The following is a 23,321-nucleotide window of genomic DNA, read 5'->3' on the forward strand; positions in this document are numbered from 1 at the left end:
TTTGCGATGTTGAGGGGAATACGTACACCCCCTTCCATTTAAGCTGAATGCTGGCTATGGTCTATGTTCTTGGAGCTACTGGCTCTAAAAGCCCTTGTACTTGCTTTTGCCATCCTGTAATAAGGCAATGGACAAGTTTTCATGTTGACCTTAAGGCCTTTCCTCTCACATCATGCAGATACCTTAACATTACGGTCTTTGCACAATCAATGCAGACGCAGGCAAACCTAATGCACAAGTGAAATGCAGTCTACAGTTAATGCCCAGTGGGAGATAGACATTTTCTTTGATTGCCCATTTGTAAGATTGAACAAATGGGCAGGCAGAGTGCTAACACGGCCCCGTCCCTAGACACGTGGCCCGAGAGCAGGAAGGATCACAGAATCTTTCTTGAGCCACTGACATCAAGTCTCTATTTTGAAGAGAAATGCTCTGATGGTTTCAGCACATAATGCTATTAGATACAGCCTCTTGGGGGGCATACTAGGAAAACTCCTGAGTGCATTAGGTATAGTTTTTTCCCTTAGCAATGTCAGAATACATCCAACGTAGCTAATGTTAAATTATTTCTGCAATTCATTCTTACATTCTGGAAAAGAATAAACTATGTGGATAATACATCCCAATTCCAGCATCATCCTATCTGGGTAATGAGCACGTGAATTTGTATTTGCGGATTCCCCCAACCTCATTTTCAGTGGCCAGGCGTAACAAAAGTGAAAGGCCGGAATCAAGTCCAGAGCAAGGACAGATCTGAAGAAGAGGAAAACGTTCCTTTCATGCCCCTGCCCACCTGAGTCCTCAGAGTGGCCGCTGAGTCCCCAGCAGGGAAAGAGCTCAGACACGCCTGCAGATTCCCGGTACTAAAGTATTATATAGTCGGTTTCTTAAAAGAATCTGATCGCCAGCGAGTAGGTCTACTGGAATTGCACCTTCTTTTATCCAAATACCAATACGATCTCCGTCCGATGGTTCCCGGTACATTAAACATGTTCTCCAGGCTACACGTCATGTGCATCGTTTACTGGATTAGACCCAGCAGTCGGCTTCACGATTTGAAGAGTCGAAAGTAATAGCTAATATTGCGTGACCACCACATTTTATGAAAATGAGACCTTTGAAAATCACATCCTCCTGACAACCCAACTGGGTAAACTGAAGACGGGGCCTGATTAGAACATTAGCGGAAAGTCCATTGCTGAACAACCTTGTCGCGGTCTTTTAAAAAAAAAAAATTTTTTTTTTTTTTAATGTTTATTTGTTCTTGAGACAGAGAGAGACAGAGCATGAATGGGGGAGGGGCAGAGAGAGAGGGAGACACAGAATCCGAAGCAGGCTCCAGGCTCGGAGCCGTCAGCACAGAGCCCGACGCGGGGCTCGAACTCACAAACGGCGAGATCACGACCTGAGCTGAAGTCAAACACTTAACCGACTGAGTTACCCAGGCGCCCCCTTCTTAGCCCTTTTTAGGCACGCAGGTCAGTCAAGTACATTCACGCTGTTGTGCCACTACCCATCTCCAGGATTCCGTCATCCCAGAGGAAGGCTATTTTTAAAAGAGATAATCAAATACTTCTCCAGATGTACCTAATTTTTGAAATTAAACGCAAAGATGGTAAATGGAACGGCATAATCAGACTAAACCGAGGTAATTGAATAGCCTTACCAATTTGTGAATGAACACAGGATGAGCAAAGGGCTTTTAATCTGCTTTTGCTACGGCATGCGAAGAGGAAATCGTTGGCCGTGGTGTAGAAATCACATTGGAATCGCCTCTGTGTAGTTCCTTAGAGAGTCTGCCCTCGAACCACCTGCTTCGATCCCCCTTTTACTGAAGACAATGCCTCTGGTCACACTCATGATGAGAAGATGTAATCCTGACTCGGGACTCAAAACAGCAGTGCTCTCGGGTTCTGTGCCCAGCCTCAAAAATCGCGGGGAAAACGTGTTACGACACACAGCCTCCAGAAGCAGGTCTACTGGAGCACTGCTAGAGAATTCGGGTCCCTCGTGAACAGATTCCCCACTCCGGCCTCAGAGAGATGCCAGGGGAGGCCTGTTCGAAACGTTTCCACCATTCCAGCGGCTAATTTCTACGGAGTCCTTCCACAAAGCTATTAATCCTGGTGTTTGGGTTTGTGTCTCTGTTGTACCCGTGACCCTCCACCAGGCAAAGTTAATGCTTTTCCAAGGGCTATGGGTGAGAGGAAAATGCTGGTTCTGAGCCGAAGGAATTTCCATCTAAATGCAAATCAAGACAAGCCCGCCTAGAAGGCGCGAGTAGATATGGTCACGTTCCACCACCAGAATGCACTTTCATCCAAAGGGGCAAAGAGAATCATTTTCCGAACCCCTGCTTCTCCACTCCAGACTTAGCTTTATCTGTGCCCCGGATGCCTCTATTTGATGTCCCAAAAGAATCAAAAGGAGTATGGCCCAAATGGAACTTGCCTTTCTTCCCCAGATCTCCTTCCTCCTCTTAATTTAAGGACCCCGCCATCCAGCCTTTCTTGCCAGAAAGTGGAGAGTCACCCTCGAGCCCTCCTCCCGCATGCCACGTATCTGGGGTCTCCCCCAGACCAGTCGATTTTTTAAAAATACATACTTTTTTAATGTTTGTTTATTTTTGAGAGAGAAAGAGACAGAGCATGAGCGGGGGAGGGGCAGAGAGGGAGGGAAACACGGAATCCGAAGCGGGCTCCGGGCTCCGAGCTGTCAGCACAGAGCCCGACGTGGGGCTCAAATCCACGAACCGTGAGACCATGACCTGAGCCGAAGTGGGGCGCTTGACCCGCCGAGCCCCTCGGACACCCTCTCCCCACCGGCCGGTTTTCTCTCTTTATGCTTTCATACTTCACCCCTTCCTCTAAATCTCCACTCCTGTGGCCTGGAGTCAGCCCTCCGTTGTATCTTGCTGGACCACTGTGGTTCTTTTTACTGGGCTGCCTTCTTAGTCTACCCCAGGCTTCCTCCGGCTTCTAGCCTGTCAGCTGGAGTCATCCTTCTATTAAAATGCAAGCTGACCAACTCGCTCCTCTAAACCCCTGCCAGGGTAGGCAAGGAAGACTTTACGATGCCCATCTGTGCTGCTGACGTCGCGTTCACATCCTCTCCTTACTCAAGGAGATTAAGGGGATGAATAAGGGCCCTTCCCCTTTAATTTATATTAACCCCAAATCTCCTCAACCCAGTCCCACAGCAGGCTGTGTAACGTCGTTAACGCTCTGGGGGTAAGGAGAATACGGATCCCCCCAGTCGTAACTCCATAGGATCACCTGCCAGTTTGCCAACTTTATGGCCAACCCGATTGCTGGGCGTCTGGCGGGCAGGACTGATGATCGCCTTCCCTTGCGCTCTCCCGGGGGGCCAGTGCTGTGCCTTCAGTGGGGGCAGGGCTCTACGGCTGGCCCCTTGCCTCTCTGGGGACAAGTCCCGTCCTGGCACTCTGCATGGGATGTCCTATTAATTAATGAGACGCAGTAAAGGGAGGCTGTGTCTGGCACAGATGAGTCAGGGGCTGGCAAGTGTTTCTTTTCTTTTTTTCCTGAGAAAAGGCCAGATAATAACTACGTTAGGTTTTGCAGGCCATCCGGTCTTCGTTGGCCGTACCCCCCTCTCGGTGGCAGCACGAAAGCAGCCACCGCCGATGCGTGAATGAGTGGGCGTGGCTGCGTATTAATAAAACTTTAATTACAGAAAGAGACGACGGGCCAGATTTGGCTCCTGGGCCGTGGCGGGGGCCCCTTGCATCAGCCACATGAGCTAAGATGCCGAGTCGGTGTGCGACGGGTGGGCCGAGAAGCCCGGGCTTCTCTAGAGGCTGTATGAAATCACGCTGAGGGCGTGGGCTTTGGAGCCTGGCTGCCCCGGTTCGAAACCTGGCTTCAGTGCTAGCGACAGAGCTTCGAGAAGCTCACACAGATGCTCTCCTTTGATCCTCACATAAAGCCTATCTCTTCAGAGGACAGAGGAGTGGGTGGACAGGGTGGAAGTTTCCGGAACCTGTACCTCCTTCCATCAGCACATTAACACGCTCAGGCCATGCCCATCTTTGAGAAGAAATGCCCTCGGGCTCCCGCCAGCCCCGGCCCTCCCTCGTGGCTCCTCTCCACTCTGAACTTTGCGACAAAGCTGCCTTCTCCATCTACCCTCCCCGAGCGGTCCCTGCAGGCTGGCTTCTGCCCTGAGCTTATACAGAGCCGCGATCAAGACGGTCTCTTCCACGAGACACACGTTTAGTCGAGGCCCGTTGCATCGTTAGGCGACGTGCTTGGAAAAGCCAGCCCAGGGGAAGGAAAAAGCTAATTGCAACGTATTCCACCCCCCAGCAGAGGTGCTGTCTGTCGGTTCCCGTGAGAAACTCCAGGGAACAGCTCAACCCCACATGACACCGATATTTTAACCATTGCCTCGCCCAGGGTTGCTCCGCTCGGGTGGAGAAGTTCAAGACGAAGCCTACAGCAGCCCCGATCGTGATGGCAGATTTCACCAACAGAAGACCAGCTCTGTCAGCCAAGACAGCAAAACAAGTCACCATGAGAAATTGATGTTTGTATCCCGGTAATCACAACAACGCAGAGTGCACATCCCCCATGGTAGGCTGTGGCCCGTGAGTGAAGAGGCGGGGGCACTCCTCGGCCACACTGGCCCCGGGTTCCGGCTCCTGGGGACCTGCTCTTCCCGAGACTCTCGAGGGAGGAGTGCCCTGTCAGCTGTCCCAGTGCCCGGTATCCTGCCAGGCAAATGACGGGATCTTAGGAAACAACCACCGAACGACTCACTTCCCTCATGGGTCCCCGGGGAGGTGACAGAGGTAGGCCATTGGTCATGTTTAAAAAAAAAAAAAAATCAAGGTAAAAAAGATTCAACATCCTTTCCTGGAGCTCAGCTACCCTGGGGAACAGAATCAATCAGAATCTCAGAGACCCAGGCCAGGGCTCAGAAACACAGGCCGGGCTCTCAGTCAAGTATGTCTCTCTTATTTGGGCTCTGCTGCCTTCTGTTCATCGAGTCACGATTCTACCAGCGCAGGGACATGGGAACGATGCCAATTATAATACCTTTTTTTTGACAGCTGGGAGGGTAGACATTTTCTGCCTCTTCAACACACTGGCAACACTTGTGCAAGCAACAACTCTCGTGATAATCAACGCCGTTACGAATCAGCTCTCTCCGGTGCTCCTACTCCTTGACCCAATACGAATTTTTCCCAAACTATTTTTAAAATATCTAATCTGCTGTGAGTAATGGGCTACGGAACTCTTAGTGTGCCATTTCTAGGCAGATAATTTTAACACCAAGACCTTCTGAGGCTGTAACCTGAAATTTAAAATGGTAGGTGGGAATATAAAAACAAAAGAGTGCGTGTAAAATCTTATCTATTCCTTCACGTCAAGTGATTTGAAATATTTTTAGATTTTTAAAAATTTAACGGTATGTGTGTGTTTTTTTAATGTTATTTGCTTTTGAGAGATGGCGGGGAGGGACAGAGAGACAGGGGGACAGAGGATCTGAAGCAGGCTCTGTGCTGACAGCAGAGAGCACGGTGCGGGGCTTGAACTCACGAATTGTGACATCATAACCTGAGCCGAAGTTGGACACTTAACTGACTGAGCCACCCAAGCGCCCCGATATTTTTTAGATTTTTAAAGGGCTTTCCTATCTTAAAATTTTTGAGATGTTTATTCTTGAGAGAGACAGACTGTGAGTGGGGGAGGGGCAACGAGAGAGGGAGGCACAGAATCCGAAGCAGGCTCCAGGCTCTAAACTAAAAGCTCAGAGCCTGACATGGGGCTCGAACCCACCAACCGTGAGATCATGACCTGAGCCGAAGTGGGAGCCACCCAGGCGCCCCTAAAGTGCTTTCCTATCTTAAAAAGTGAAAAGGTAATTATTCTAAATAACAATCTTGAAAGATTGGTTGGTGATTTCCTTCCAAATAGTCATATGAGGAAAACCAGAGATCTTGGAGACTGATTCAGTGGTTAAGACAGTTTTTAAAAAGAACCCCAAACTTCTGAGTTTATTATCTGATGCTGAATTCATTGAGTTATATTATCTCCCCACATACATGATAAAGTAAGCATTGGTTATCTTTTGATATGTAACAGATCACCTCACAGCTCAATGCTTTAAATGCCACTTGATCATGGTGAATAATTCTTTTTATATGCTGCTGAACTCGATTTGCTAGTATCTTGTTGAGAATTTTTGCATCCATATCCATCAGGGATCTTGGCCTGTAGTTCTCTTTTTTTCAATATTTGCAAATCAATCAATGTGATACATCACATTAATAAAAGAAAAGATAATGAACCATATGATCCTGTCAATCGATGCAGAAAAAGCATTTGACAAAATTCAGCATCCTTTCTTAATAAAAACCCTCGAGAGAGTCGGGATAGAAGAAACATACTTAAACATCATAAAAGCCATTTATGAAAAGCCTACAGCTAATATCATCCTCAGTGGAGAAAAACTGAGAGCTTTCCCCCTGAGATCAGGAGCACGACAGGGATGTCCACTCTCACCGCTGTTGTTTAACATAGTGTTGGAAGTTCTAGCATCAGCAATCAGACAACAAAAGGAAATCAAAGGCATCAAAATTGGCAAAGATGAAGTCAAGCTTTCACTTTTTGCAGATAACATGGTACTATACATGGAAAACCTGACAGACTCCACCAAAAGTCTGCCAGAACTGATAGATGAATTCAGCAAAGTCGCAGGATACAAACTCAATGTACAGAAATCAGTTGCATTCTTATACACTAATAACGAAGCAACAGAAAGACAAATAAAGAAACTGATCTCATTCACAACTGCGCCAAGAATCATAAAATACCTAGGAATACACCTAACCAAAGATGTAAAATATCTGTGTGCTGAAAACTATAGAAAACTTATGAAGGAAGTTGAAGAAGATACAAAGAAATGGAAAAACATTCTATGCTCATAGATTGGAAGAATATTGTTAAAATGTGCATACTACCCAAAGCTATCTACGTGTTCATTGCAATCCCAATCAAAATTGCACCAGCATTCTTCTCAGAGCTAGAACAAAGAATCCTAAAATTTGTATGGAACCACAAAAGACCCTGAATAGCCAAAGTAATATTGAAGAAGAAAACCAAAGCAGGAGGCATCACAATCCCAGACTTTAGCCTCCACTGCAAAGCTGTAATCATCAAGACAGTATGGTATTGGCACAAAAACAGACACATAGACCAATGGAATAGAGACTCCAGAATTGGACCCACAGATGTACGGCCAACTAATCTTTGACAAAGCAGGAAAGAATATCCAATGGAAAAAAGACAGTCTCTTTAACAAATGAGAGCTTTCCCATTTAACAAATGGTGCTGGGAGAACTGGACAGCAACATGCAGAAGAATGAAACGAGACCACTTTTTACACCATTCACAAAAATAAACTCAAAATGGATGAAGGACCTGAATGTGAGACAGGAAACCATCAAAACCCTAGAGGAGAAAGCAGGAAAAAACCTCTCTGACCTCAGCCACAGCAATTTCTTACTCAACACATCTCTAAAGGCAAGGGAATTAAAAGAAAAATGAACTATTGGGACCTCATCAAGATAAAAAGTTTCTACACTGCAAAGGAAACAATCAACAAAACTAAAAGGCAACCGACGGAACGGGAAAAGATATCTGCCAATGACATATCAGATAAAGGGCTAGTATCCAAAATCTATAAAGAACTCATCAAACTCCACACCTGAAAAACAAATAATCCATAAAGAATTGGGCAGAAGACATGAATAGACACTTCTCTAAAGAAGACATCCAGATGGCCAACAGGCACATGAAAAGATGCTCAACGTCACTCCTCATCAGGGAGATACAAATCAAAACCACACTGGGATACCACCTCATGCTGGTCAGAGTGTCTAAAATGAACAAATCGGGAGACTATAGATGCTGGTGAGGATGTGGAGAAACGGGAACCCTCTTGCACTGTTGGTGGGAATGCAAACTGGGGCAGCCGCTCTGGAAAACAGTGTGGAGGTTCCTCAAAAAATTAAAAATAGATCTACCCTATGACCCAGCAATAGCACTGCTAGGAATTTACCCAAGGGATACAGGAGTGCTGATGCATTGGTGCACTTATACCCCAATGTTTATAGCAGCACTTTCAACAATAGCCAAATTACGGAAAGAGCCTAAATGTCCACCAACTGACGAATGGATAAAGAAGATGTGGTTTATATATACAATGGAATACTACTAGGCAATGAGAAAGAATGAAATCTGGCCACTTGCAGCAATATGGATGGAACTGGAGGGTATTGTGCTAAGTGAAATAAGTCAGGCAGAGAAAGACAGATACCATATTTTTTCACTCTTATGTAGATCCTGAGAAACTTAATAGAAGACCAGGTGGGGAGGGGAAGGGGGGGAAAAGTTAGAGAGGGAGGGAGGCAAACCATAAGAGACTCTTAAATACAGAGAACAAACTGAGGGCTGGTGGGGGGTGGGGGAGAGGGGAAAATGGGTGATGGGCACTGAGAAAGGCACCTGTTGGGATGAGCACTGGGTGTTGTATGGAAACCAGTTTGACAATAAATTATATACATGTGTATACACACACACACACACACACACACACACACATATATATATATATATATATATATATATATATATATATATAAAAGCTCAGTGGTTTAAGACAGCAATATTAATTTATTACCTGCGATGGAGAATTGTGCCCTGCCCCCCAAATTCATATGTTGAAGCCCTTAATCCCCCAGTGTGACTATATTTGGAGATGGGGCCTTTAAAGAAGTTACTAAAGGTAAGTGAGGTAATAGGGTGGGGCCCTAATCCAATAGGACTTGTGTCCTTATAAGAGGAGGAAGAGACACGAAGAATGTGTGTGTACAGAGGAAAGACCATGTGAGGACACAGCGAGACAGTGGCCATCTGCAGCCAAGGAGGCCTCAGGAGAAACCAAACCTGTCAACACCTTGATCTTGGACTTCTGGCCTTCACAGCTGTGACAAATGAATTTCTGCTAAGCCGCCTAGTCTGTGGCATTTTGTTCTAATAGCCCTAGAAGAATAATACATTATTTCTTATGGTTTCTGTGGGTCAGGAATTCATGAGCAGTTCAGCTGGGTGGTCCTGGATCTGTGACCAGGTCTCTTGGTCCAGTATTGGCTGGGGCTGCAGTCTCATCCAAAGGCTTGACTGCGGCTGGAGGATTCACATCCATGGTGGTTCACTCCCACAGCTGGGAAGCTGGTGGTGGGTGTTGGCTGGGGCCTTAGTGCCTCTCCCCCCTGGGCCTAATAAAACCATTTTCATTCATCCCCCACCAACGAAACCCTTTTCTTCAGTTTAGTTACGTGTTAAATATATCATAAGAAGAAATGTGATAGCCTTTTTTGTCACCTATCAGAATTTTGGGATCGTAAATCAAAAAAATTAAGTCGAGAATAAGTCCATGCTTAGTAGTTGTGAGGTCCTTCTCAGATCCCCCTTGAGAAATGAAGGATTTCCCCCCAGCCATTGGAGATCTGCCAGGCGATGACCCTCAACGATTAGCCAGGACAGCCCTTGGCTGAATAGAGTTGTCTTGTCCGAGGTTAACCCCCTCCCAGGAGAGCTGTCATCTAATGACTGGCTGATGTAAGTGGAGAAAGGCCTGGCTCCTTCACCCCAACTTGGGACAGCTCTGAGGAGCGTCCCCCTCCCCCTCACCGGTTTTAGCATTCCCCGTGGGTCTGCTGAGGACCTTGTCGAGACTGTACTGCATTTCAACTTCTCCCTCAGGCCCTTCCGCCTCCTTCCTTTCTTTCCCAAGCATTGATCCTAAGAGTGCTTCCTAATAAACATCCTGCACATTCATTTCTGTCTGGAGTCAGCCTCTCGGGGAACATGAACTGCAGCGGCCACCTTTTTGGGAAATTACTCTCTGAGAAGTCCACCATCTCAATGAGACTCCTCACATAGAGATAAATGAACTTCTAGACGCCAGGATCCCGTGTTCAGCTGCAGACGCAGCTGTGGAAATCCAGTAGTAAGACGTGTACGTGGTCGATCTCACAATTGGCCCACAGCCTCCACCTCTTCCCATGTCTATGCTCTCCACAGTGTGACTTTGTCACTTCTGCCTTGTTCTGTTGGCCAAAGCAAGTGAAAAATCCAGCCCAGCTTCAAGGGCAGAGGAAACAGATTCTGTCTCAGGTAGGGGTCCGTGTACCTGTTCTACACCTAGGCCTCACGAAGACTTGTATACGCTTCCGTGTCTCCTGGAATCATGTCACTGCCATAAGAACAACTTGGGATAGCCTCCTGGGGGAGCAGAGACCACACGGAACAGAGGTGAGACATTCCAGCTGGGGCCACCCTAGCCCTACCAGATGCCAAGTGACCTGGTAAGTGACCGCAGACGTGTAAGCACAGCCAAGACCAGAAGGGTGCCCAAGCCAAAGTGAGGACCCACAGAATTGTGAGCCAAATAGACGGTTGCCATCTTACATTTTGGGGAGGTTTGTTATGGCAATAGAAGAGCTGATATAGCACGCGATCGTGTCGGATACAGGAGTCAACCAGGCAAGAGAAGAAGAGACCCCAGGCTGCAGCAGATACCTTGGGTTCCTTGTCATTGGCTTAGGAACTGACTCTGCTTCTAGGGACTCTGACCCAAGACACAGGTCAAGAGTGAAATTCCTAGAAGAAAAAGAGGGAGAGCACAGGAATAACTGTTGTGGAAAGGGCACCGGAGAAGTACTGAGCCCTCTCGTACCCTCATATCAAGTTGTCAACGCAACGGAAGACGGTTCTTCCACCGGTCCAAGACAAACACCTCCCACCACCCAAGGAATCTCACCCATTTCCTTCATAAGAGCGGAACCTAACGCTCGCCTTTTCCCTTCTGTCGTTAACCACTTCCCTCCTACTGACACTGTCCCGATTAGTGCTTACATCTATTCCCATTTGTAGGAAGAAACCGTCACCTCCATTCTAACAGCGACAGCCCTCTCTCCTCCCCTTCAAAGTCAGGACTCTTGAGTTATCTACATGAGAGACTTCTACTTCTTCACCTCTTTGTCATTCAACCCACGTTCAGTGGCTTACACGCTTGACCACAGTATTCTTGCCAGTGTTGTTAGTGACCTCAGTCCTTACATTCTAGGCCAGTCTACTGCATTTGGTGTCACTGGTCACTCCTCCAAATGCATGAAACACATTCCTTTTGCTTCTGTGTTTGCCTACTTTTCTGCCTCATTTCAAGGCAATTCAGAATCCTTTCCCTTTATTTGTTCCTTAAATGTCCATGTTTTTCTGGCTCTCTTCTCACCTACCATATGTTTTTGTGGGTTATTTCATCTATGATCATGGCATGAATTACCATTCATATTCTGATGATTCTCAATCTTTAAAAATTTTTTTTAAATGTTTATTTATTTATTTATTTATTTTGAGAGAGAGAGAGAGACAAAGCATGAGCAGGGGTGGGGCCGAGAGAGAAGGAGACACAGAATCTGAAGCAGGCTCCAGGCTCTGAGATGTCAGCACAGAGCCCGACGGGGAGCTCAAACCTACGAACTTTGAGATCATGATCTGAGCCGAAGTCAGACGCTCAACCGACTGAGCCACCCAGACGCCCCATGATGATTTTCAATCTTAATTTCTAACTCCAGATGCACATATCCAACTGCCCTTTGGATACCTCCTCTTGAATGTTCCACGGACACCTTATTATACAACCACCCGAACACACAAACGTGTGCCTATACACACGCGTGCACCCCGCATGTGCATGCACACACACACACACACAGGCACACACACACAGCCTCTCAGCCTGCTCCTCCTCCTCCCCTGTTCCCTACCCCAGCAAGTGCAACTTCCATTCGTTCAGTTTCCTAAGGCAGAACTTCTGGAGGCATCCTTGATTCTACTCCCCGCAAACCCTCCCGCTAATCAATCACGGCCTTCTAAATTCTTTCCAATTCAACCTCTTAAATAGCTTCTTACTTCTTAACACTGGTCCACTTCTTTCCACCATCAGCTACCACCAGGCCCAGACGATTGCACACCATGTCTCATCTGAGCCCCTGTGCGACTCAATTTCAATCTCATTTCCACACCCACCCACCCAGAGCATCCAAAAAGGCAAAGCTGATTATTGCTCTCGTCTGCTGAAAAAAATGTCTGCTTCCTTCCTCTGGGATCGGGTCTTCCACTCACTCAGACTCGACTGGGTGTTTCCTCCCGTAATAACAGCACAGGTTCTATCAAACTCTCGTAACTATTCACCTGTCTGCACCCCCCAGATAGACGACTTTCCCGCCTGTGTTCAACGAGCCATTTCTAGAAGCCCTCCAGTGTACAATGTGCTGTTAATCAAGCAGTGAGTAGAACAAACAGGGCCCTGCCTCACGCGAGCGTCTCACACATTTGTCACCTGTTCCCCCTTCCTGCGCACAGTTTCTGGCACATAGCAGTTGCTTACTAAGTATGTGTCGAATAAATAAATAATAAAAATGAGTGCTATCTAGGGGGCGTCTGGGTGGCTCAGTCGATTCAGCACCCAACTCTTGATTTTGGCTCAGGTCGTGATCTCACGGTTGTGAGATCGAGCCCCACATCGGGCTCTGCGCTGACAGCGTGGAGCCTGTTTGGGATTTTCTCTGACCCTCTCTCTCCACTCCACCTCCCTCTCAAGATAAATAAATAAACATAAAAAAAAATGAGTGCTATCTACTAAAGACTAACTAATTGCCTTTATCCCCATTCCAATTTTAGAGTAAGATTCATGGGAACACGTTTTGTAAAATGGATCTTCAGGGTCAGTGTTTACAGAAAGTGCCTTTTTGTTCCAAAGGGCAGAGACAAATTATTTCTAAATATTTTTAGGCTGACAGAGTCATTAAGCGACTCACATTCCTCCAATGAAGATTATGCTGGTAGCCAATTATTGAAATCAGCCAAGCTCTTAAGGAACTTAGCACATAAAGACGATTGACACAGTTCAATGATAAAGAAGCACATTTTACATGAACTTGAAATGACCATCAGCCCTCCTGCTAAGGGGCTGCTCAAAGCAGAACAGACCCAGCAAGCAACGGCTGTGGAGGCCGTGAGCAGGAGCTCCCAGACGCCTCGGGTGACAAAGGTTACAGATGCCATCAGGCCTGTCCCATGTCAGGGAGCCAGTGGGGACTCTGTCTTCCAATTTTGAAATGTATCATTTCACAACATAAGTGGAGAGCCTCTGGCGATCACCCTGATTTTCTGAAGCTCAAACTATATAAACGCTGTAGTCTTGTCTAAATCACTTTTTAAAAAAGAATTAGATGGGGGTGCCTGGGTGGCCTAGCTGGATAAGTGTCTGACTTCAGCTCAGGTCATGATCTCATGGTTCGTGAGTTCGAGCCCCACGTCGGGCTCTGTGCTGACAGCTCGGAGCTTGGAGCCTGCTTCGGATTCTGTGTCTCCCTCTCTCTCTGCCCCTCCCCTGCCACTTATGCTCTGTCTCTCTCTCTCTCTCTCAAAAATAAACATTAAAAAATTGTAGTAAAATATACATAATATAAAATTTACCATCTTAACCATTTTTAAGAGTCTAACTCAATGGTAGTGGTTTTTAAAAAATTTTTTTAAATGTTTATTTTTGAGACAATGCGAGAGACAGAGTGCAAGCAGGGGAGGTACAGACAGAGGGAGACACAGAATCCGAAGCAGGCTCCAGGCTCCGAGCTGTCAGCCCAGAGCCCGACGCGGGGCTCGAACTCATGAACCGTGAGATCATGACCTGAGCTGAAGTCGGACGCTCAACCGACTGAGCCACCCGGGCGTCCCAATGGTAGTGGTTTTAAGCGCATTCACACTGTTGTGCGACCAGCACCCCCATCATCTCCAAAACTTTTCATCTTCCCATACTGGAACTCTGTCCCCATGAAACGCTAACTCCCCATTCCTCCCCGCCCAGCCCCTGGCAGTTACCGTTCTATTTTCTGTGTCCATGAATCTGACTACTCTGGGGACCTCATGCACGTGGAATCACACAGCACTTGTCCTTTTGTGGCTGACTTACTTCACTCAGCATCGTGTCCTCAGGGCTCATCCGGGTTGTGGCAGGTGTCAGGATTGCCTTCCCTTTTAAGGCTAAGATCCCCTTGTACGGGATGACCACATCTTGTCTCTCAGGACGTCTGGATGATTGCTGAAACATCGCTGAAATGTCACACACGCCATCAGCCACGTGCGGGGAATCGCGGGCCCTGACCGGGGCACGCATCACTGAGTGTGGAAGACAGCTGAAGACACTTCCTCTCTGGCCCCGGAACGACCTGGGAAATCCCAGAAGGACCCCGGCCTGTGGGCCTCAACCATGGGCTTCTTGGCTGTGTGAAGTTTAAACAGCTAAGAACGCCGTTTTCCAGTCATTGTCCCAGGAAAAAAAGACTGGCATTGGCCCAAGAGCGCCCTCTGGATTCTCTCCTACTTAAACTCGGAAAGGCCGGCACAAAACTTCTGCAATCATGATCGCCGCCAGTGACCTAAACGGTTTTTGAGACTTTGGCCTCCCTGCTGGTCACTTCTGTCTTTAGTCCTCCTCCTGCTCCCGGCCCCCACGGGCTCCCTCTGTCCCAGATCTCCTGTGTTAAATGCCCAGGAGACCCTTTCTAGATCGTCTCTCGCTCCCGCCCAAGAACGTGGGGGACCCTCCTCCGAGCGCCATAGCTCTCCGGGGCCAAGCCCTGCAGCCTGCCTCATCTGGACTGTTCCTCTGCTTCCTCGGCTTCCCGTCTCCAGCCCAGCTCCTAGTCTGCTGCTAGGTTCTGGACCCTCGGAGAGGGCCCGCGGCCCCGCTCCTTCTCTATGCTGCAGTCGCGCTCATTCCCGCCCAAGTCACGGCGAATTTTCTTCTCTGGAAGGCTCTCCCTTCACCTCCCCGCCTCTCATTTAAACCCTCCCGGTTACACAAGGCTCAGCTCACTGGTGCCACTGCACTGGGGCCTTCATGGCCCTTATCAGACAACAGTATTTCCCTTCTCCCCTCCTCTAGAGTGGACTATTTGCCTACTCTCCGTCCCCACTCGACCTCCTTTCTGCTTTTACTTAACGGCTTTATCTGAGCGTTCTTCTTCTTTTTTTTTTTTAAGTTTATTTTTTGAGAGAAAGAGAGAGAGAGAGAGAGAGAGAGAGAAAGTGCCGTGGGGGAGAGGCAGAGAGAGAGAGGGAGAATCCCAAGCAGGCGCCACTCTCTCAGCGCAGAGCCCGACGCGGGGCTCGAACTCGCAAACCGTGAGGTCATGACCTGAGCTGAAGTCGGACGCTTAACGGCCTGAGCCACCCAGGCGGCCCTGGTGGAGTGTTCTTCTGTTCCCGGTAAGACTGGAAGCCCGAGAAGGCAGAAATAATACATTGCATTTTATCCCTCGGCACCCAGAATAATTACTCTGCTAAGGGTACGCTCGTAAAGTCATCACCGAAAGAGCGAGAAGAACAGTGATGGTATCTTCTCTGCATGACAGACCCATGTTGGCGCCCCAAAGAGAACAACCCCAGTGGTTGGGTTGTGTCCCCCCAAACAGCTACGGAGAAGGCTTCCGCTCCGACGCCCGTGAGCGTGACCCCGTTTGGAAATAAGGTCTTTGCAGGCATGACGAAGTAAAGACGAGCCGGAGCACGGCTGGGCCCTAATCCAGGATGAAGGGCGGCCCTACAAGAAGGGGAAAACGTGGACACATGCAGACACAGGGCCCACAGCCACGTGAAGACCGAGGCAGAGGCTGGTGCGATGCGGCCACAAGCCAAGAAAAGCCGGGGCTCTCGGAAGCCTGAAGAGTCGAGGGAGGCTCGTCCCCGCTGGAGACTTCGCAGGGAGCAGGGTCCTGCCCCAACCAGGACTTCAGACCGCCAGCCTCGGGCGCGGTGAGACAAGAGCTTCCTGTTCTTGTAAGCCACCCACCCCCCGAGTTCATGCGCTTTGTTACAGCGGCCCCAGGGAACGAACCCAGCAACCGAATACGACAGTTCCGTCCACATAGACGGACTCCGGACACGCTTCTCGCACCCTTGCTGGGCCCAGGGGTAACACTGAGTATCGACGTGCCTTCCACGAGCCAGGCAGGGTTGGAGGGCGTCTCCACGCTTGGGGCCACCGTGCTGCTGGCGAGGGCCCGCGTCCCGCCACTAGGCCGGCTTCTCCCGCCGGGGTCCACTAGCCCCCCTCCTCGGGAGGGTGCAGGGGCCCCGGGCTCCCCCCCCCCCCCCCGAAAGCCTCACCTTTGCCAGCACGCTCCCCAAGCCAAATGCTGCCAACCTTGAAATCTTAACACTCGACAATAAAACTTCAATTCGAAAAGCCTGTTGCTTTGCCTATGGCTTCTCCCTTGGGTTTCCCAATCAGGATAAATTCAAATAAAGCTCTTAAGGGCTGATTTTTGTTCGTTGGTTGGTTTGTTTTTAAAGAAGCTGAGGCAAGAAACACTTCCCGGTCACGCCGCAGACATGACCACTTTCCATTTAATTTCCGTTTGCCCGCTGTGCCCTCAGCGGTTTTTGTTGTTGTTGTCGTTGTTTTTCCTCAGCCTGCGATTTATGATAAAATATACCAGAAAGGTCGGGGGTGCACAGCCTTGACTTCGGCTACGTTCAGCCAGACTCTGCCCTCCCTCCCGACGCCTGGCGGCCCGGCCCACGGACTTACGGTTCTGGAGGAAGCATGGTGCGTGGGCGATGCCGATGGAGGCCCGGCTGTGCTCTGGAAGGAGGACGGGCAGTACCTCTGGCCTGTGTCCGGAGGGGAAGTGGAGGCATAGATGCGATTTTCCAGTCGCTCAGGCTCATGCTTGTAGGATTCGAGAGGAAACGTGTGCTGCTTGGCCGCTTGGGTGGGTGTGGACGGAGAGGAGGAGAGGCCTGAGGCTGAGGAGGAGACCACAAGAGCTGTTAGGAGTTTGGCTGAGACAGAAGAAGGCAAGAGAAGGGCTCTTCCGTTTCTAAGAGCCCCAAATCTCAAAAGGCAAGAATCTGAATTATTAAATTCTGAATGTTGGGGACAAGCTCGTATCAACGTATTTTTTTTTTAATGATTAGTTTTGAGAGACAGAGAGAGAGACAGAGGTGAGCAGGGGAGGGGCAGAGAGAGAGGGAGACACAGACTCCGAAGCAGGCTCTGGGCCTCGAGCTGTCAGCACAGAGCCCCGATGCGGGGCTCGAACCCACGAGTCGAAGTCGGACGCTCAACCGACTGAACCACCCAGGTGCCCCTTTATCAACGTACTCCTCCCCTGCAGAGCGTGTGGCCAGAGCACACGGAGTGGAACCAGGGTAGGGAGGTTCATAAAGTAGGCCACAGAGACAAAGGCCGACGTTGCAGAAGGTCACGTGACGACTAAGAACCAGACGAAACGTGCGATGACCGTCCAAATGCGCAACCTAAATCTTGCCACCGTGAGTTTGTGGAGGCGAGAGTTGGCCACGAGGGTGAATGCTGAGGGGACGCGGGAGGAGGGGCAGGCCTGGGAAGGGGCCTCGCAAAGCGACAAAGTGAAAAGTCACACGGATAGGGACGAGCGGGAAGCAGATGTGGAGTGGGGGGGGGGGGGGGGGCGTGGCAAAGAATTGCGGGGAGACTGTCCACTTCAACAGGGTGTGTGCAATCCAGGGGCCTGCTTCGGGCGGGCGGCCATCACTCCCGTCTAGCTGACCATGCCATAAATCATCGTTGGGGCTATGCGTGTCCCCCAAATAGCTGTGTGGAAGTCTGAACCCCCGGCACTTGTGAATGTGACCTTATTTGGAAAGAGGGTCTTTGCAGATGCCATCAGGTTACAATGAGGTCACGCTGGAGTAGGCTGGGCTCTTAACCCGACGGGACCGGTGTCCTTGTAAGAGGAGAAGCCATAGAAATGGACACACACTCAGAGAAGCCAGGTGATGAGAGAGGCAGAGACCGAAATGATGCATCTCTAGGCCAAGGAACACCAAGCGCCCTCGGTGACCAGAAGCTAAAAGAGGCACCAGAGAACGCTACCCAGGGTCTCAGAGGGAGCACGGCCCTGCTGACACCTTGGCTTTAGTCCAAACGTTAAGCCACGCAAGACAAAGCAAGGATGTCGGGAGACGGAGCCCGAGGGTTACCTGCCGTGTCCCGCGTTCCAGACCCCTGTTTCACACAGAGACACGTGTGCTCCCTTCTCTGCTTCCGTCCTCGCTCCCCGGAGGGGCCTCCCACTCCTCAGGAGTCAGTTCAACCGACCTCCTTTTCCTGACGCCACGGCCTGTGGCTTCTCGCTCCCCCGGACCCAGGAGCACGTCGTATCTGTGCAGCACGTGACCAGGGAACGAGAAGATATTTCACGCTAAAGCCAAGTGTGAAACCGTGTCAGTCTTCTGTCCCCAACAGAAGCCGCCCTTTGTCTGTGGGGCAGGGGCTCTGGGCCACACTGCTGGGTCCCCACAGCAGCCAGCGCCGGCCTGGTGAGGGGAAGGAAGGTTCCTGGAAGACTCTCGCCCCAGCAGGCAAGGCGGGACAAGAGAGCACGAAGGGCCTAAGGCTCCAGCTCAGCTCGCGTCTTCTCTGCCTCCCCGAGCCCAGAGAGTGTGGGGGGCACGTAGGTCCCTGGTGGGCATTTCGGAAGGAATCTGTCGAAGGAGGAGCGTCGTCTTCTAGGGAGCCGCTCTTCCCGCGAAGCCATCGCGAATGGGAAGGCCCGCTCCAGGCGGACCCCTGGGAGGCAGGTGACAGCAGGAGACAGAACACTCTAGCACCCACGGGTTTGTGGGTCTCAACTTAAGGCACAAAAAGGCCTCCAACAGGACAGCCCCCGACTCTTAAAAACAAAAGCTTTCCCCCAGAGGCCTTGAGAAGCCAGGCTTGCTGCGAGGCGGGGCTGGGGGTGGGGGAGGAAGGGGAGAGAGGACGAAGCACGGGGGATCTGGGGGGTCTCCAGCTGGTGGGGGGCAGGGGGAGACGGAAGGGTCCGGCAGGCAGTGGGAGAGAGGGGCCGCCTGGCCCAGGTCTTCTCTAGCGTCACGGCGCCAACGCTCCCCGGCGATGCCCGCAGAGCGGCGAGGGACGAGGATGCCGGCCAGGGGGCTCCAGGGGGCGCGCCTGGGTCATCAGAGGGCTCCGCTGGGGAGCAGCGGAGGGGGCTGCTTTGTGGAGCCCCGCCTCCCCGGGCTGGTGGCGCATCCTTCCCTGGCTCTTCCAGCGAGAGTCCTCAGCTGGCCCGCCAGCCCGGCCCGTCACAGCGTGGCCCAGAACAGGCCAGTTCCCACGGCACCGTCGAGCAGGGAATTCTGTGTTCTGCGCTCCCAATGCTCCCCCGGCCGCTGGACACAGAGGCACCCCCCCCCCCCGCCCCGCCCCGCCCCGGTGCTTTCCGAGGCCGAGTGCTGGAGACCCAACAGGGGCGCGGAGAGGGACGGGGGGGGCCGTTGGGACTCCAGGCCGGGGCCACCAACCACGTTCTAACAGCCTGTGAGAGGCCCTCCCCCTATAGGGGTCTTGGCTTTCCGCGTCAAGGAGGGACAGGCCCAGCGACGCCCAGCACCCCTCGGTGTCGAAGCACCCGTGTCTGTCCGAACACAGGGCACAATCCAGACCAGCCCCTCCAACTTGCCTGTGACTTTCCTCCCAGATCAGGCTCATACTGGCTCAAACCACACCTACAGAGGAGTGTTCAGAGGCACGGACAAATCGTGTACCTCTGTGGAGGTGCTTTGGCAAAACATCTAGCAAAGCTACACATGCACATGCTCCTTGGCCCAGCAGTCTGCTTCTGGGATTTCCTTCCACAGACGTAGGGGCAGAATTGCTAAACGGCGAGCGTGTGGGGTCATTCGTTACAGTGGTGCTTTTATTTTTTTATTATTTTTTTAAATGCTTATTTATTTTTGACAGAGAGAGACAGACAGAGCATGAGCAGGGGAGGGGCAGAGAGAGAGGGAGACGCAGAATCCGAAACAGGTTCCAGGCTCCGACCTGTCAGCACAGAGCCCGACGTGGGGCTCGAACTCACGGACCGTGAGATCGTGACCTGAGCCGAAGTCGGCCGCTTAACCGACCGAGCCACCCAGGCGCGCCCCATACAGTGGTGCTTTGGAAAGCAGGGACCGGAGGGCCGCCTGGGCGGCTCAGTCCCTTGAGCATCAGACTCTCGATTGCGGCTCAGGTCACGATCCCAGGGTCTTGGGATCAAGCCCCGGGCCAGGATCCACACAGTGTAGACCCTGCTTAAGATTCCCTCTCTCTCCCTCTAAAAATAAATACGTAAACAAACAAACAAAATTACGCAAAAATTAAAAATTAAAATACAATACAATACAATACAACAAAATAAAATAAAGTAAAAGCAGAGATTGGAGACGCAGGTGCTCATGGGCGGGAAGAGGCTAACGCGATGACCGCATATCCACAGGGATGGCCATGGCTCCCCGACGGGGCACGACAAGCTTCGTCATCCTTACCTCCGAGACGCGGCGGCAAGTGAAAAGGCAAACCCCAGAGCCATCCGTAGAGAATGAAACCATTTCTAGTCCCAGAAAAGGGGATGGGAATGTATATACGTATCTGTCCGCGTGTGTGGAGTGTCTGGGGAAGGCTGTGAAAGCCCTGGAGGCGGGAACGGCTGGCAGAAAACACTGTCGTAGTGCACCCTTTGTCATTTTACAACTTTCGTATCACGTGGATGTGCCCTCTATTCAGAAAATTACTTTCTCCAGCCCCAATTCTGCATTTGAGCCAAGAGGCTGGCTAACACCGAATGTAAGCGTCTCCTGCCCCCTGCCCTGATCCCAGCCGCCCCCACCAGCCCTGAGGGGAAGTCTGTGTCCCCACCTACATGAAAGCACTCCGAGGGCGGGACTGGGCTCTCTCTCTCTCTCTCTCTCTCTCTCTCTCTCTCTCTCTCGGTCTGCAAGAAGCTCTCCCATTTACAACATTCTTCAGGGATCAAGCCCCGTCACCATGACGGAAGGGACAGTCATAGCTGGTAGAACTCCTTGCGAGCTCTTTGCATCTAGAATGTTCCTTCCTACGTGTGAATAATTAAAGAGAACAAGACCGAGCAGCTTGCCACCTAAGAGGGCTCTTGAGAGCACGAATGGCGGCTCCCGCTTCTCCTGTGGCTCGGCCTCTGTGGGCCGTCCCCACGTGAGTCCTGGAAGGGTCCTAAGCCCATGCTGACCGAGGGCAGGAAGGACGGCGAAGACACACAGCCCTAGACACAACCTTGCTGCACTGTCTGCAGTGAGGAGACGATGGGTGGGCTTCCCATCTGGTGGCGGGAACGACTGGTTTCTGGGGGAACGGCGTGATTCTCCGTGCCCCCCCAAGACAGCCCCTCTCGCCGAAATCTTTCCAAGTTCAAAGGATCCTTCCACCTGGCCACCTGGCCTCCTCTCAGAGTGGGTGGTCTTGCTGCCGAAGACAGAAGGATGCTCTGGACTCTGGGGGGAGGGGGGCGCGGGGAGAGAACGACCCTTCCGGAAAGTGGGGCTTCACAGGCCGGCAGGCAGGAAAGCTTAGAAAGCACTGGGTGTGGCAGAGAAGTGAGAGGCGGTGGGAGGGAAGGGGGTCCCGGAGGAGAGTGGGCTTGGGGCTCTGCGGGATTCCTCCCGCGGGGTGGCCTGGCATAGGCAAGGGCGGGCCTCGTCCAAACGTGTTTCTCCTCTGCCCCAGCCGGCAAGAGCGGAGACGTACGAGGCGGGTAGAGAGAGGAGACTTCTAGTCGCTTCTCTGCTTTTCACCCGGGCAGGGAGGGGGCATCCTACGAAGGAAGGTGGGGCGGTTCTGCATAGACGAATCCAGCCGCACGCGACAGAATCAGGACAGTCCTCACCGAAAGAATCCTAGTCAGGGGGAATCGGCAGTGAGGGAGTCCTAAACTTGTCCCTCTTTTGTCGACCGGTGTCACACTTTATCAACAAAGAGGAGAGTGGGGCCGTGCTGCCACAATCCCCCAGTATTCTGGAAATCGACCAACGTCTCTCCCAATCACAGGGCAAACTGCCAGAGCGCGATCGTTCAGGAAGGCCACGGTCTACCCAGCCGGCTGCCGGGGGGCCAGGCCCGTGCAGGCGCGGAGGAGGGGGCAGGTTCCCGTGAAGCAGACGACTCCCACCTTTGAGACCCGCTTGGGGAAACTGGGGCGACACCACAACGAAGCCCAAACCAGGCACGCCCCGTGGTGAGCCCTGGAGTGAAAAGCGTGTGACACTAACCCAGGAGGGGCTCGGAGAAAGGGCAGGAAAGCCCGGCGGAGACACCAGGAGGGAGCCGGGCCCGCACCTCGGAAAATAAAACACATCTGCCCCCGATCAGGCGACTTTCCGAAGGGCCCAGACAAGACCGGGCTGTGGCCACGGTACCCAGGGCACAGATAGGTTTCCCCCGTTGTGCTCTTCTGAGAAGGCTTTCCTTCTTTCTTCTGCTGCTTAAGGACTTTGTTTAGAGCTGCTGTCGGCCTCCGAGAGCGAACAATGCCTTTGATTTTCCTGGGGCGGCAGCCAGGATAAGTGAATAGGGACACTGAGCCAACAGAAATGGCTCCTGGCAGCCACGCAAGACATCAGGCGAGTGGCTCCAGACACCAGGGAGCCATGGGCTGGTGACTTCACAGGGCCAGGCCGTACTGGCATGAGCTACGTCTAGAGAGGCGGCGGGGGAGACAGAACAGCGGTGCCCCTGGGAGCGAGACGGCAGGGGTCTGCGGAAGGACAGCAATGCGGGGAGGAAGGAGGAGGCCCTTGTGCCAATCAAGGCCCTTGAGCAAATCAAGCCCTCGTGTCGGGAAACATAAACCAGGTAGACCAGATGGCTGCGTGCTGGGCGCGTGCACATGTGCCCCCTTCCCCCTGCCCTTGGGCAGCGCACGGTCTGAATAACGAGAGAGAGGAGAAAATTCATCTTGTTCCTGATCTTAAACGTCCTCGCTGACCGCTGTCCCAGGAGAAGAGCAAATATTCAACATGCATCGGATGGGAGACTTGCTTATATGCAGTTTTTAAAAAAATTATCATTTTTTAACGTCTATTCATTTTTGAGAGAGAGCGCGTGCGAGTGGGGAAAGGGCGGGGGGAGAGGGAGACACAGAATCCGAAACAGGCTCCAGGCTCCACGCTGTCAGTGCAGAGCCCGATGCGGGGCTCAAAGTCATGAACCGCAAGATCAGGACCTGGGCCGAAGTCACATGCTTAACCGACTGAGCCACCCAGGCGCCCCGCGAATCTGGGTTTTCTAAAGTTCCCCAGGTGGTTCAGTGGCCAGACAAGTTCTGAACCATTAATTGAATATAGACTCCTCATTCTGTAGGTAAGAAACTTCTAGAAGAA

At 51.3% G+C, this 23,321-nt stretch overlaps 1 protein-coding gene across 6 annotated transcripts in view; it reads right to left on the reverse strand.

The window, feature by feature from the left end:
* The window catches only part of PRKAG2 (protein kinase AMP-activated non-catalytic subunit gamma 2), a 256,749-nt gene that overhangs the window by 79,983 nt on the left and 153,445 nt on the right, over nt 1-23,321 (reverse strand). For all 6 annotated transcript variants that reach the window (XM_053898674.1, XM_053898675.1, XM_053898677.1 and 3 more), the window contains one exon: nt 16,690-16,907. In XM_053898674.1, coding sequence (XP_053754649.1) covers nt 16,690-16,907 — 218 coding nt within the window. The remainder of the gene's footprint in view (nt 1-16,689; nt 16,908-23,321) is intronic.

The sequence above is a fragment of the Panthera pardus genome, unplaced genomic scaffold (genome assembly GCF_024362965.1).
Source record: "Panthera pardus isolate Hobbes unplaced genomic scaffold, ASM2436296v1 HiC_scaffold_9, whole genome shotgun sequence".
Taxonomy (NCBI): domain Eukaryota; kingdom Metazoa; phylum Chordata; class Mammalia; order Carnivora; family Felidae; genus Panthera; species Panthera pardus.